Source organism: Oncorhynchus keta, chromosome 28 (assembly GCF_023373465.1).
Source record: "Oncorhynchus keta strain PuntledgeMale-10-30-2019 chromosome 28, Oket_V2, whole genome shotgun sequence".
Classification (NCBI taxonomy): Eukaryota; Metazoa; Chordata; class Actinopteri; order Salmoniformes; family Salmonidae; genus Oncorhynchus; species Oncorhynchus keta.
Window position 1 is genome coordinate 12,064,757 of NC_068448.1, and position 16,973 is coordinate 12,081,729.

The 16,973-nt window shown below is 43.0% G+C and overlaps 1 protein-coding gene across 4 annotated transcripts in view; it reads left to right on the plus strand.

Annotated features, from left to right (window-relative positions):
* Positions 1 to 16,973, plus strand: part of LOC118372333 (disco-interacting protein 2 homolog B-A-like) — a 101,458-nt gene that overhangs the window by 54,302 nt on the left and 30,183 nt on the right. For all 4 annotated transcript variants that reach the window (XM_052484808.1, XM_052484807.1, XM_052484805.1 and 1 more), the window contains exons 8-17: positions 1,956 to 2,153; positions 2,375 to 2,466; positions 3,350 to 3,460; positions 3,628 to 3,751; positions 4,784 to 4,893; positions 11,818 to 11,920; positions 12,348 to 12,506; positions 12,815 to 12,934; positions 13,589 to 13,703; positions 13,799 to 13,938. In XM_052484808.1, the coding sequence (XP_052340768.1) occupies positions 1,956 to 2,153; positions 2,375 to 2,466; positions 3,350 to 3,460; positions 3,628 to 3,751; positions 4,784 to 4,893; positions 11,818 to 11,920; positions 12,348 to 12,506; positions 12,815 to 12,934; positions 13,589 to 13,703; positions 13,799 to 13,938 (1,272 nt within the window). The remainder of the gene's footprint in view (positions 1 to 1,955; positions 2,154 to 2,374; positions 2,467 to 3,349; positions 3,461 to 3,627; positions 3,752 to 4,783; positions 4,894 to 11,817; positions 11,921 to 12,347; positions 12,507 to 12,814; positions 12,935 to 13,588; positions 13,704 to 13,798; positions 13,939 to 16,973) is intronic.

A 16,973-nucleotide genomic window follows, 5' to 3' on the forward strand; every position in this document is an offset into this window, starting at 1 on the left:
TTCTGTCGGCTGAATGAGCGACACCGGTTGAGCTTTCCTACAGCATTTCCTTCCAGAAACTGTGAGAAGGTTGTCCGGCTGTGGGGACAGTGCGAGGGGATTTATACTACTATCTGTACTCACTGGTGGCACAGACGCTGTTTCATCCTTTCCTACACTGAAATTACCCTTGCCTAACGATTGCGTCTGAAGCTTGGCTTGTAGCACGTAAGGCGAGTACAGCGACTGCAATTAGAAGGCATCATGTTAATGTTACTACTTAGCTTCGGCTGTTGGAGGTCCTGACGAATCGTGTCCAGATAAAGCGTCCGGAGTGAAAAAGTTGAGGAAAAAATAAATAAATATATGAACGGTAATTAAAAAGTGAAAACCGTAAAGTTGTCAGGTAGCAAAATAGGTTGGCCAAATGCAAAGGACTCACTCCAGTACTTCAGAAAATATTCCAACATTCCCAGAGGTGTAAAAGTACTTTAAAGTACTACTGAAGTATTTTATTTTTGTGGTATCTGTATTTATATTTTATATATTTATTTATATATCACTATTTATATTTTTGGCAACTTTTATTTTTACTTCACTACATTCCTATAGAAAATAATGTACGTTTTACTTCATACATTTTTCCTGACACCCAAAGTACTCGTTACATTTTGACAGGAAAATGGTCCAATTCACACACTTATCAAAAGAACATCCCTGGTCATCCCTACTGCCTCTGATCTGGCTGACTCACTAAACAGAGAACATCCCTGGTCTTCCATACTGCCTCTGATCTGGTGGACTCACTAAACAGAGAACATCCCTGGTTGTCCCTACTGCCTCAGATCTGGTGGACTCACTAAACAGAGAACATCCCTGGTTGTCCCTACTGCCTCAGATCTGGTGGACTCACTAAACACAAACGCTTTGTTTGTAAATGGTGTCTGAGTGTTGGAGTTTGCCCCTGACTATTCGTCAATAAAAATAAATCAAATTGAGCCTTCTGGTTTACTTAATATAAGGAAGTTGAAATTATTTATACTTTCACTTATGTTACTTAAGTACATTTGAGCAATTCCATGTACTTTTGATATTTATATTTAAAGTATATTTCTGAAAATGATGTAGTAAGTGGAAAGTAGATATCTGTCTCTTTTATTAGTCTTCATTAAACCAGTAGAAAACTAAACTTTACTCTTGTTTTTTTATACTCTTTCCTTTTCTTCTCCCATGCCTTATTCTTTCCTCCTTCCTTCCATCCCTCTTTCCTTTTCTTCTCCCATGCCTTATTCTTTCCTCCTTCCATCCCTCTTTCCTTTTCTTCTCCCATGCCTTATTCTTTCCTCCTTCCTTCCATCCCTCTTTCCTTTTCTTCTCCCATGCCTTATTCTTTCCTCCTTCCATCCCTCTTTCCTTTTCTTCTTTCCCCATGCATGCCTTATTCTTTCCTTTTCTTCTCCCATGCCTTATTCTTTCCTCCTTCCTTCCATCCCTCTTTCCTTTTCTTCTCCCATGCCTTATTCTTTCCTCCTTCCTTCCATCCCATGCCTTATTCTTTCCTCCTTCCTTCCATCCCTCTTTCCTTTTCTTCTCCCATGCCTTATTCTTTCCTCCTTCCATCCCTCTTTCCTTTTCTTCTCCCATGCCTTATTCTTTCCTCCTTCCTTCCATCCCTCTTTCCTTTTCTTCTCCCATGCCTTATTCTTTCCTCCTTCCGTCCCTCTTTCCTTTTCTTCTCCCATGCCTTATTCTTTCCTCCTTCCATCCCTCTTTCCTTTTCTTCTCCCATGCCTTATTCTTTCCTCCTTCCTTCCATCCCTCTTTCCTTTTCTTCTCCCATGCCTTATTCTTTCCTCCTTCCTTCCATCCCTCTTTCCTTTTCTTCTCCCATGCCTTATTCTTTCCTCCTTCCGTCCCTCTTTCCTCGTCTATCCATCCCGTCCCTGTGATCTTCTCCTACTCTCCCCTCTCCGTAGTGCCCCAGCCGGACCCCAACACCCCCAGGCCAGAGGGCCGTCAGATCATCCCAGTGAAGGGGGAGCCCCTGGGGGTGGTCAGTAACTGGCCCCCGGCCCTGCAGGCTGCCCTGGCACGTTGGGGGGCTTCACAGGCCAAGAGCCCCGCTCTCACCACCCTGGACGTTACCGGGAAACCCCTCTACACGCTGACGTACGGTAGGTCTCACCGTCTGACATGGCACGCGGCTCCCTATATGACGGAATAGGGAGACATTTCAGGCTAACCCACAGTCTCAGATTGGACTTCTTTAGTTTATAACTAATGTTTTGTAGTTCAGAAGATCACCCTCCTCTCAGTCAATCTATTGAGAGCTGAGGTCATATAGTCTCCTCTGAGAAATTGCTCTTCTCTCTCTCGCTTTCTCTCTCTGTCTCAGGTAAACTGTGGAGCCGCAGTCTGAAGCTGGCCTACACTCTGTTAAACAAACTGGGCACGAAGAACGAACCTGTCCTGAGACCTGGAGATAGGGTACATGGTGAAAACACACAGCCACACAGACAGGATGACACAGACTTCCTCCACTCTTCTCTCCTTCACGCTTTACCAACACACAGACAGGATGACACAGACACAGATAACTTCCTCCACTCTTCTCTCCTTCACGCTTTACCAACACACAGACAGGAAGACACAGACACAGATAACTTCCTCCACTCTTCTCTCCTTCACGCTTTACCAACACACAGACAGGATGACACAGACACAGAGAACTTCCTCCACTCTTCTCTCCTTCACGCTTTACCAACACACAGACAGGATGACACAGACACAGATAACTTCCTCCACTCTTCTCTCCTTCACGCTTTACCAACACACAGACAGGATGACACAGACACAGAGAACTTCCTCCACTCTTCTCTCCTTCACGCTTTACCAACACACAGCCACACAGACGGGATGACACAGAACTTCCTCCACTCTTCTCTCCTTCACGCTTTACCACATTGAGTGATTGATGTTTATTTAAAAACATGATCTGTGTCTTCTCCATGCAATGCACAGACAACACAATAAACAAAATAAGATATTCCCCATTGTGATGCAGGTTGACGTGTATTGTCATGAATCTTGCCCTGGAGGCAGAACTGAGCGATATACGCTAGATGGACCAGCTGCAAAGTCAAAATTGGCGAAATCGTTAAAAAAAAATGTGTTTTTAATTTAAGGTTAGGCATTAGGTTTAGCAGTGTGGTTAAGGGTAGGGTTAAAATCAGATTTTATGGCTTTGTGGCTGTGCCAGCTTGTGACCATTCTGCAGAGCTCCCTCCAGTGCATGAGTCATCCCAGTAAATGCCAACCTGCCATTGTGCGATGCTGTACTGTGTCTGAAACTGTACTGTCTATCCCCTAGGTGGCATTGGTGTACCCTAACACTGACCCTGCAATGTTCTGGGTGGCCTTCTATGGCTGTCTCCTAGCAGAGGTCATCCCTGTACCCATAGAGGTGCCACTGTCTCGACAGGTATGGACTTCAATACCCACTCAGTCATATCTGGGTTCAAATTCTATTTAATGAACTATAATAAAATCCCTTGATATTACACAGCAAAATACAGTGGCATTTATTAACTAATAATCTAGATTTCCTTTGTCCTTTTCAAATGCTTGTATTTGTGTTTCACAACCCAGGACGCAGGCAGTCTGCAGATTGGCTTCCTATTGGGCAGCTGTGGGGTGGGCCTCGCCCTGACCAGTGAGATCTGTCTTAAAGGACTGCCCAAGACTCCCCAGGGAGAGATCATGCAGTTCAAAGGTCAGCACATACTGCTGGTATTGCTGGTAGATGTCCATTATATTGTGGATGGGTAGATGTCCGTGGTCATGTGGGTAGGTAGACGCCACGTGGGTAGGTAGACGCCACGTGGGTAGGTAGACGCCCGTGGTCACGTGGGTAGGTAGCCGTCATGTGGGTAGGTAGACGTCCGTGGTCATGTGGGTAGGTGTCACGTGGGTAGGTGCCACGTGGGTAGGTAGACGCCACGTGGGTAGGTAGACGCCACGTGGGTAGGTAGAGGCCACGTGGGTAGGTAGAGGCCACGTGGGTAGGTAGAGGCCACGTGGGTAGGTAGAGGCCACGTGGGTAGGTAGACGCCCGTGGTCACGTGGGTAGGTAGCCGTCATGTGGGTAGGTAGACGTCCGTGGTCATGTGGGTAGGTGTCACGTGGGTAGGTGTCACGTGGGTAGGTGCCACGTGGGTAGGTAGAGGCCACGTGGGTAGGTAGAGGCCACGTGGGTAGGTAGAGGCCACGTGGGTAGGTAGAGGCCACGTGGGTAGGTAGAGGCCACGTGGGTAGGTAGAGGCCACGTGGGTAGGTAGAGGCCACGTGGGTAGGTAGAGGCCACGTGGGTAGGTAGACGTCACGTGGTCAGGTAGAGGCCACGTGGGTAGGTAGAGGCCACGTGGGTAGGTAGAGGCCACGTGGGTAGGTAGAGGCCACGTGGGTAGGTAGAGGCCACGTGGGTAGGTAGACGTCACGTGGTCACGTGGGTAGGTAGAGGTCACGTGGGTAGGTAGAGGTCACGTGGGTAGGTAGAGGTCACGTGGGTAGGTAGAGGTCACGTGGGTAGGTAGAGGTCACGTGGGTAGGTAGAGGTCACGTGGTCACGTAGGTAGACGTCACGTGGGTAGGTAGAGGTCACGTGGGTAGGTAAACATATGCCCACTAATGTTCCTAATACCACCGTTTAATAGCTACAACTTTTGGATCTTTGTCCGGTCATCCATCTGACTTCTAGTAGTGGCCTGTGTATACATTATGCTGATGGTGGTGTTCTGCCTCCCAGGTTGGCCCCGTATGAAGTGGGTTGTGACAGACACCAAGTACCTGACCAAGCCATCTAAAGACTGGCAGCCCCACATCCCCACCGCCAACACAGACACAGCTTATATCGAGGTGAGACGTGTCCTGAACATTGTGTGTATTTTATGAAGAAAAAAAAAACTAGTTTGTCGTTTTGTGTATGTCTGTTTTTTTGTGTTCTTTTACTTGTGTATCGCTTAGCACTGACCCCATTTAGTCGACTGGCTGTTGGTCCACCGAGATTTCTTTAGTCGAGCAGCAGCAACAACAACAACATAAAACAGACATCTACAGTGGGACTTAGAGGTACCCAGTGTCACGGCTTCATTGGGTCCCAAGGTTTTTATATGACCAATCATATCGAGTGGTTCCAATGACACATTTTTCCCTGGTGACTTCAGCAAAGATGGCTGACAAAAAATTACGGGGAAGAAAATATAAGTAGTTCTAACGAGTCAAGCAAAAAATGTTCAATTGAAAGAAATATGTTAAAGATAGGGCTGACTACTGCCCCCTTTGGAGGAATTGCGTGCCCATAGTAAACAGAAAAAAATCTAATATATGCATATAATAATTATAATTGAATAGAAAACACTCTAAAGCTTCTAAAACCGTTCAAATTATGTCTGTATGTAAAGCAGAACTCTCAGGGCAGCCATTCTCCCAAACTCTCTCTTGTCATCATGAAAGTTGGGCCAACTTTGACGTCATCGCCCCCACCCTTCCCAACCAGCTACGGATCTGGGAACCGTTTCTATCTCTTCAGCGCGATGTCTGCTTTCAATGGGGCTTGTCATTGTGAGAATCGCGCGCTCCCTCCACTTTTGGCGGGCGGAAACCTTCCGGTCACGCGAAAATACATGTACTTTCATGCGCGCGTCGGGTCCAGAGCTCTCTTTCTTCCAGGATTGACCAAAGGATGTCGGTTTGTCTGTTCGAGCTAAGGATTGTTTTGCACGTTCAGAACATGCTAAAGCTTGATTCTGCACTTAGTTTGACCAGTTTCGTCGACATATAATATGTCATTTTGAAGTTTTGATGCGCATCCACTAGAATTTTGGCTGCATTTCAGACTGAATTTGTCGTGTTTGATAGCCCAAAGACACAGACTTGAAAACCAAACGCAGTTTTTGGTAAGTATGACTCCTTCCACGGCTTATGATCGAAGAACGTCAAAGGTAAGGGAATATTTATGTGGTTATTTTTGTGTTTCTGTGGAGTCCAACATAGAGGAGACATAATGCTAATGTGTGAGCGCCATCTCATATTATAGCCTAGTGAACGAATTCTGTAAAGTTAAAAATAAATGTAACACAGCGGTTGCATTAAGAAGTGTATCTTTCTATCTATATGTAGAACATGTATATTTAGTCAAAGTTAATGATGTGTATTGCTTGTTATCTGATGTTGTCTGGTGGAGCTATCATCATTTCTCCAGACATTTGAGTAGCATTTTTTCAACATGGCCGTCATTTTAAACAGAGATTTCTGGATATAAATGGCATATTATTGAAAAAAACATAAATATACTGTGTAACATGTCCTATTACTGTCATCTGATGAAGATTTTCAAAAGTTTAGTGAATTATTTTTCTTTTAATCCTGCGTTTGTTGATTGCATTTTTTGGCTATTCAAATGAGCTGTGTCTTTGGTGGTGGTTTGACATAAATATGTGCTATGTTTTCGCCGTAAAACATTTTACAAATCTGACTCGCTGGCTGGATGAACAATGTATTTATAAGCAGGTTTCAAACCCTCAACATTCTAGACCGAAGTCCAGTACGCTATCGACTGTGCCCAAATGTATGAATTGGGGTTTTGGCCGATTTTGTGGCTAAAAACACTATCAATTGGACTCTTTAACGTGGAAAGGGGAACATGAGATTAACTGCTACCAAAAAAACTGCTAAAGAACACTCTAATGTTCACAACTACATATACTTTGAACTCGTGAAAAGTGGGAGATGCGGTCAGGAATCACTGGCATGGTTTATCATCGGACCCAGCTTTGCCAGCTGAATTCAAGAATCCACCACTTATTGTATATAGGAGAGGTCACAATTTACGCAATAAATTGATCAATGCCAACTGCCAGCCACAAAAGAAAATGAGCCAGGCTCTTTTACGTCCTCTTCCAAATGGTAGCTATAAATGCAGAGGTTGCACACAGTGCAACAATATGATGAAGTGTGAATATTTCTGCCACCCACATACAGGAAAACAGTTGCAAATAAATGACATTATTACGTGTTCCACCACCCATGTTATCTGCATTATTAAATGTCCATGTGGGCTGTGCTATGTAGGTAAAACCTCTCGTTCTCTCAAACAGAATCAGTGAACATAAAAGTTCAATTTGGAGAAAGGACAGGGATTATCCAGTCTCAGTACATTTTAATGACCTAAAACATGACATTTCTACCCTTTTTTTATTTTTTTTATTTTTAGATTTCGTGGCATAGAGATACCACTGTAATCATGGTGTACAAGACACCTGTCTGAGTGGAACTGATGCTTTGTGTAGGCCATTGGGATGACACAGTCCATCATTCTGATGTACTACTGAAATTCCTTCTGGTTATATTATGTAAGAAAAATTGGGAAAACATAAGTAAAAATATTATTTTATGACAAATACTCTTTCTCCTGTGTTGGATAATGGGTCTCTGTCAGGTGTCCCCGGTTTTGAAACGTATTACATTTACATTTAAGTCATTTAGCAGACGCTCTTATCCAGAGCGACTTACAAATTGGTGCATTCACCTTATGACATCCAGTGGAACAGCCACTTTACAATAGTATCAATATGAATTGGAGCCTTTTCCTAGACCATGTTGTGCTGAATAGCAAAGTTAACCAGCATATTGGTGTTGAGAACAATGCGGTGAAGGCAGCAGCGAAATTATGAGACGAGAAAACAGCCCCTTGTCTAAGAAAAGTCAGGAGAGAGGAAACCTCAACTTAATTAGGTCTATAGTCAATAACCTATCTGTTAAATGTGCTTGGCTTTATAAATCATCCACATATATCTACAGAAATAAGACCGATCCTGATGATCTTGCCTGTATGAGTGTTTGTTTAACCTAGGACTGGGGAACGGGAATCCCGTTCCGCTAGAGGAACCTTTCGCCAACAGCCAAGAAATTGCAGGGCGCCAAATACAAATCAACAGAATTCTCAGAAATTCATTTTTTAAACATACAAGTATTAGGCATCATTTTAAAGATAAAATTCTCGTTAATCCAGCCACATTGTCTGATTTAAAAAATGCTTTACAGCGAAAGCTCCACAAACGATTGTTAGGTCACCACCGACTCACAGAAAAGCCCAGCCATTTTTCAAGCCAAAGGGAGGAGTCACAAAAAGCACAAATAGAGATCAAATTAATCACTAACCTTTGATGATCTTCATCAGATGACACTCATACACAATACATGTATGTTTTGTTCGGTAAAGTTCATATTTATATCCAAAAATCTTATTTTACATTGGCGTGTTATGTTCAGTAGTTCCAAAACATGTAGTGATATTGCAGAGAGCCACATTCATTCACAGAAATACTCATAATAAATGTTGATGAAAATACAACTATTATACAACTTTAGATACACTTCTCCTTAATGCAACCGCTGCAACCGGTGCTCAGAGCCCAAACCAGCCAGAGAAATATCCGCCATGTTGGGTAGTCAACATTATTCATAAATAGCATTATAAATATTCACTTACCTTTGATCTTCATCAGAATGCACTCCTAGGAATCGCAGTTCCACAATAAATGCTTGTTTTGTTCGTTAATGTCCATTTATGTCCAATATTTTATTTTGTTTCGGGCGTTTGGTAAACAAAGAGTGCGATCTGGTCCATTCGGACGAAACGTTCAAAAAAGTTATATTACAGGACGAAGAAACTTGTCAAACTAAGTATAGAATCAATCTTCAGGATGCTTTATCATAAAAGTTCAATAATGTTCCAACCGGAGAATTCCAGAGCTAACTCTCGTGACTGCGCGTCATGAGGCTGTAACACTCTGCCAGACCGAAGAGAAATCATCCGGTCCCACTTCACAGTAGAAGCCTCATTCAAGTTTCTAAAAACGGTTGACATCTAGTGGAAGCCTTAGGAAGTGCATCTTGACCCATATCTCACTGTTTTTTTTTCTCGATAGGGCTGAGTTCAAAACTACAAACCTCAGATTTCTCACTTCCTGTTTGGATTTTTTCTCATTTTTTTGCCTGCCATATGAGTTATGTTATACTCACAGACATCATTCAAACAGTTTTAGAAACTTCAGAGTGTTTTCTATCCAATACTAATGATAATATGCATATATTAGCATCTGGGGCTGAGTAGGAGGCAGTTTCATCCAAAAGTGAAAGTGAAATTGATTCCGTGACCACCAAGCCTCACGCAACCCACATGTTCGATAAAAAAATATTTTTTAATCTTTGCTATGCTGTAATAAAGGCTTTACCATTTTTTTCATCTATAAGTCTTTGCTAGATAAAGCTCTGCCTTCTCAGCTCACTGGTCACCATAACAACACCCACCCTCACTGGTCATTCCCAAAGCCAACACCTTTGGCCGCCTTTCCATCCAGTTCTCTGCTGCCAATTACTGGAACAAATTGATAAATCTCTGTGGCAGGAGTCTTATATCTCCCTCTCTAACTTTAAGCATCAGCTATCTGAGCAGCTTAATGATCGCTGCAGCTGTTCATATCCCATCTGCAAATAACCCATCCAACTATCTACCTCATCCTCATATTGTTTTTGCCTTTTTTGGAACTTTTGCACCCCAGCATATCTACTTGCACATCATTATCTGCACATCATCATCTATCACTCCAGTGTTAATTTGGTAAATTGTAGTGACTTTGCCACTGTGGCCTTTTTATTGCCTTCTCTCTTTACTCCATTTGCACACACTGTATATAGATTTTTCTATTGTTATTGATTGTACTTTTGTTTATCCCATGTGTAACTGTTGATTTTTGTCGCACTGCTTTGCTTTATCTCGGCCATGTCGCAGTTGTAAATGAGAACTTGTTCTCAACTAGCCTACCTGGTTAAATAAATAAAGGTGAAATAAAATAATAAATTATTCTCTGGTATTATTTATAATTTATTTATTTAATGTTTACACTTCCAAATTGTCAAGATAATTATTGTTATAATAATAACCCTCCTTTTTCCTTGATCTCCTTCCTATTACTATTATTATTATCATCATTATTATAATAAGTCTTGTCATCGTCATTAGTAGGCAGGGTATAGCAGCCTTGTACAACCAGCATCGATCTGTAGGCCGAAGAGCGCATTCTGTTTAGTCTTAACACCCTAACTAACTTTGGACTATATTTCAATACTTCTACGGGCTACTGTATCAATCTATCATGAATTCATTAATGTCATCACACAGTATACGAGTCATTCATGATTTCAAATGCAATCAAGAATTTAAATAAAATAAAGCCACTGTTGAATAATTTGCATAAACAATAAATAGGCCTAAACCGCTCCATTTCAGAAAATTTATTCACGGTACGCTCATTTATTTTGTTTGTCATTTTTCTGACCGTTTGGAACAACGTAATCTAACAGCACCTGTTTGGCACATAATAATAATAACATAATATGCACACAGCGTTTGCTCCTTACCTTTATTTTTTCTTGATCTGCAGTATTTTCCACAACAAACTTCTCCTTTACCTCCTGAGCAACCAGTAAACATTCTCCTATTTCCAGTTTGTCAGGTCCTCTGCATCCAGTTTGCTGTCACATGTTACGGGGTTCAGAGTTTATAACCAATTTATTGATTTGATTTAGATATGCTATAAGTCAGGCCACTGGTCACCATAGCAGCACCCACCCGTAGCATGCGCTACAGCAGGTATATTTCACTGGCCATCCCCAAAGCCAATTCCTCCTTTGGCCGCCTTTCCTTCCAGTTCTCTGCTGCCATCGACTGGAACGAACTGCAAAAATCACTGAAGCTGAAGAATCATATCTCCCTCACTAACTTTAAGCACCAGCTGTCAGAACAGCTCACAGATCACTGCACCTGTACATAGGCCATCTGTAAATAGCCCATCCAACTACCTCATCCCCATACTGTATTTATTTATTTATCTTGCTCCTTTGCACCCCAGTATATCTACTTGCACATTCATCTTCTGCATATCTATCACTCCAGTGTTTATTTGCTATATTGTAATTATTTAGCCACTATGGCCTATTTATTGCCATACCTCCCTAATCCTACCTCATTTGCACTCACTGTATATATACTTTTTCTATTGTATTATTGACTTATGTTTGTTTATTCCATGTGTAACTGTTGTTTGTGTCGCACTGCTTTGCTTTGTCTTGGCCAGGTCGCAGTTGTAAATGAGAACTTGTTCTCAACTAGCCTACCTGGTTGAATAAAGGTGAAAAATACAAATAAAAATGGGCCACGTGATGCATACATGTGTAAAGAGAGCAAGAGTTTAGGGATGGATGTTTTACCCAAACAAATGAGGAGTTTCGGTCACAACTTTTCAGTCGGAAATGGCATTTTATTATGTTTTCGCTTCATTAACACAGACAGTGCGATGCACTTTGATGCTCTGTGGTGGTCGCTGCAGCAAGGAGGAGAGCGAGACAATGGGTGCTAGTCACACAGTCACTGGCTTTCTTTTTAAATTTGATTTAACACAGGCAAGTTTGAGCCAGGCCCGGAACAATCAAATCAATTGCGGTCGGACTCCCTCTCGTCATTTGTGTGTCTTAATTATTTAATCAAACAGTGTGCTTAAAGCATCAGACAAGCTCAGTGAATATAGCTGATTTGATTAAAACACATAGGATGTGTCTATATATGGAAAAATGCGTATAAAAATTTCAGCAAATCGATTGGTCGAAAGAGCAGACGACTCTTCGTCGACCAAGATTTGTTTTTAGTCGGGGACAGCCCTAGTATCGCTGATTTTATTTTGTGATTGCATTTATTTCTATACCTCTGTTCTGTTCTCTCAGTACAAGGCCAGTAAAGAGGGGACGGTGATGGGAGTAGCCGTGTCTAAGATAGCCTTGTTGACACACTGTCAAGCCCTGACACAGGCCTGCAACTACTGTGAAGGTAAGTGCATGATTAACACACACCACTGAGCCCGCCCTCCTATAGCCGCTCTCTCGCACGCTCTCTCTCATATATATTTATATATATACATATACTCACTCAGATCAGCTTTTAGACAAAGAGCACTTTCGCCTCTCTGTCTCTGAGAACATTAGATCCCATGAGGGGAATCCACAGAGGCAGGCAGGCAACCAGACTGTTCCAGGAACAGTGTTGCCTTTGTCCACAGTTAAATCAGCTATATTGTAGACTTATCATGTGATATGAAGCTGTTGTTACATGTCCTGTGGTAACCTCGCTATATGGAGAATGTACTGTTGGTATCCTTGAAGTGTCTATGTATCTGTAACCTTTCAAATGTTTGAATCCTTTATGACTGTGATGTGCATTGAAATAAAGTAGTTCAAATGTTTGTGTCCTCTCTCAGGAGAAACGTTGGTCAATGTCCTTGACTGTAAGAAGGACATGGGCTTGTGGCACGGAGTGCTAACCAGTGTCATGAACAGGATCCACACCATCACTGTACCCTACGCTGTCATGAAGGCCTGTCCCATGTCCTGGGTGCAAAGAGTCCACATACACAAAGGTAAGGCTACACTAAGGTTAGCTATAACTTTTATATTGAAAACTGCATGGACACTAGCACGCATTAGAATCCTAAACGGCATGCTATGGATTAAGGTCGTCTGGGTCGGGTTCATTAGGAAACATTGTAGCAAAACTTTTTAAGACGTTGTCTGAAGGAACATGATATTTACCTGCCTGTTTCAGACTTTTTCTTCTCAGTTTCGTGCCTAATGAACATGACCCATTTTATTAGCGATTAGAATTAGCACTATGTGTTGAGGCAATGAGATGTGAGCCTGAGCTTTCCCTCTTGTTTCTCCCCTGCAGCACGTGTAGCTGTGGTGAAGTGTCGTGACCTCCACTGGGCTATGATGGCTCACAGGGACCAGAGAGACACCAACTTGTCCTCCATACGCATGCTCATAGTAGCTGATGGAGCCAACCCCTGTGAGTCATTCTCTCACACACACACACACACACACACACACACGGCGGCAGCGTAGCCTAGTGGTTAGAGCGTTGGACTAGTAACCGGAAGGTTGCGTTCTGTTCAAAGGCCCCAATGAGCGTCATTGAAAATGACAAGGTACTAGAAAATCTGTCATGCTCATAGTCTGCCCCTGAACAGGCAGTTAACCCAATGTTCCCAGGCCGTCATTGAAAATAAGAATATGTTCTTAACTGACTTGCCACACACACACACACACAGAGACACACACCTGTCCACACACACACACACACACACACACAGTCACACACACACACACACACACACACACACACACACACACACACACACACACACACACACACAGGGACCAGAGACACATCAACCTGTCCTGTGAGTCACGTATACGTAGCAGACGTCACTCATGATTGCTTTATCTATTCCCCAAACTATTGTTTGTCCTGGCATTGACCTGTCATAGTCTTCATCAGTGCCCCACCTCTATTGGTACACTGATATGTATTTTTAGATGCAGTGCACACAACTTCCAAGAGAAACATCTGATCCGGTCAATTAGATTCATATAATCTGTTTGATTCTTAACAGTGAAACACATTGCTGACACATTCTTATGTATTTCTGCTGTCTTTCAGGGTCTGTGTCGTCGTGCGATGCCTTCCTCAACGTGTTCCAGTCTCACGGGTTAAAGCCGGAGGTCATCTGCCCCTGTGCCTCCTCTCCTGAAGCTCTCACTGTGGCTATACGCAGGTAAACAACGTACATATCTGTCTACCTCTATCCCTCTTTCTCTGGTCCTCTCTCTTACACAATACACTGAGATCGTTCTGATACTCCCCCTCCAGGCCTGGTGCTCGTGGTACAGCCCTCCCTGCCAGGGCCATTCTCTCCATGGGCGGGCTGAGTCATGGGGTCATCAGGGTCAACACAGAGGACAAGAACTCTGCCCTCACTGTACAGGACGTAGGCCATGTGATGCCTGGAGGTACGCCACTCACTAAGCTACAATATAACCTCACTATGACACACCCCACCTCACTATGACACCCCTCACTATGCCACACCTCCCTATGACACACCCCACCTCACTATGACACAACTCACTATGACACACACCACCTCACTATGACACCCCTCACTATGACACACCCCACCTCACTATGACACAACTCACTATGACACCCACCACCTCACTATGACACCCCTCACTATGACACACCCCACCTCACTATGACACAACTCACTATGACACACCCACCTCACTATGACACACCCCACCTCACTATGACACAACTCACTATGACACCTCACTATGACACACCCCACCTCACAATGACACACCCCACCTCACAATGACACCCTTCACAATGCCACACCTCACTGACACCCCTCACTATGCCACACCTCACTATGACACCGTTCACTATGCTACACCTCACTGACACCTCACTATGCCACACCTCACACTATGACACCTCACTATGACACCCCTCACTCACACAACTCACGGATACCCCTCACTATAATACACCACTATAACACACGGGGCGGCAGGGTAGCCTAGTGGTTAGAGAGTTGGACTAGTAACCGGAAGGTTGCAAGTTCAAACCCCTGAGCTGACAAGGTATAAATCTGTCGTTCTGCCCCTGAACAGGCAGTTAACCCACTGTTCCCAGGCCGTCATTGAAAATAAGAATTTGTTCTTAACTGACTTGCCTAGTTAAATAAAGGTACAATCAATTTTAAAAACACCCCACCTCACTATAACACACCTAATCTCATTATAACAAACCACTATAACACACCCCATCTCACTATGACACGCACCACTATACCACACCACAATAACACACCCCACACCACTATACCATATCTCACTTTAACACACTTTACTATAACACACCACTATACCATATCTCACTATAACACACTTTACTATAACACACCACTATAACACACCTTACTATAACACACCACTATAACACACCACTATAACACACCACTATAACACACCACTATAACACACTTTACTATAACACACCACTATAACACACCACTATAACACACCACTATAACACACTTTACTATAACACACCACTATAACACACTTTACTATAACACACCACTATACCATATCTCACTTTAACACACTTTACTATAACACACCACTATACCACACCACTATACCACACCACTATACTATACCACCATACCATATCTCACTATAACACACTTTACTATAACACACTTTACTATAACACACCACTATAACACACCACTATAACACACCACTATAACACACGTTACTATAACACACACCACTCTCTACCACACCACTCTCTACCACACCTCTCTACCACACCACTCTATACCACACCACTCTATACCACACCACTCTATACCACACCACCATACCACACCACCATACCACACCACCATACCACACCACACCACACTATACCACACCACTCTATACCACACCACTCTATACCATACCACACCACTCTATACCACACCACCACACCACTATACCACACCACTATACCACACCACTATACCACACCACTATACCACACCACTATACTATACCACTATAACATATCTCACTATAACACACCCCACACCACTATAACACACTTTACTATAACACACCACTATACCACTATAAAACACTTTACTATAACACACCACTATAACACACTTTACTATAACACACCACTATACCACACCACTATACTATACCACTATAACATATCTTACTATAACACACCACCACTATAACACTATACCACACTATAACACTATACCACTATAACATATCTCACTATAAAAACACTATAACATATCTCACTATAACACACTATACCACACCACCTATAACACTATACCACACCACTCTATACCACACCACCACACCACTCTATACCACACCACTCTATACCACACCACCATACCACACCACACCACCATACAACACCTCTCTACCACACCACTCTCTACCACACCACTCTCTACCACACCACTCTATACCACACCACTATACCACTCTCTACCACACCACTCTCTACCACACCACTCTCTACCACACCACTCTCTACCACACCACTCTCTACCACACCACTATACCACACCACCATACCACAGCATTCTATAACACACCACTATAACACACGTTACCATAACACACACCTCTCTACCACACCACTCTCTACCACACCACTCTCTACCACACCACTCTACCACACCACTCTCTACCACACCTCTCTACCACACCTCTCTCTACCACACCACTCTATACCACACCACTCTATACCACACCACTCTATACCACACCACTCTATACCACACCACCATACCACACTATACCACACCACTCTATACCATACCACACCACTATACCACACCACTATACCACACCACTATACCACACCACTATACTATACCACTATAACATATCTCACTATAACACACTTTACTATAACACACCCCACACCACTATAACACACTTTACTATAACACACCACTATACCACACCACTATACCACACCACTATACTATACCACTATAACACACCACTATAACACACCACTATACTATACCACTATAACATATCTCACTATAACACACTTTACTATAACACACCACTATAACATATCTCACTATAAAACACCACTATAACATATCTCACTATAAAACACCACTATAACATATCTCACTATAACACACTTTACTATACCACACCACTCTATACCACACCACTCTATACCACACCACCACACCACTCTATACCACACCACTCTATACCACACCACTCTATACCACACCACTCTATACCACACCACTCTATACCACACCACTCTATACCACACCACTCTATACCACACCACACCACCATACAACACCTCTCTACCACACCACTCTCTACCACACCACTCTATACCACACCACCACACCACTCTCTACCACACCACTCTCTACCACACCACTCTCTACCACACCACTATACCACACCACTATACC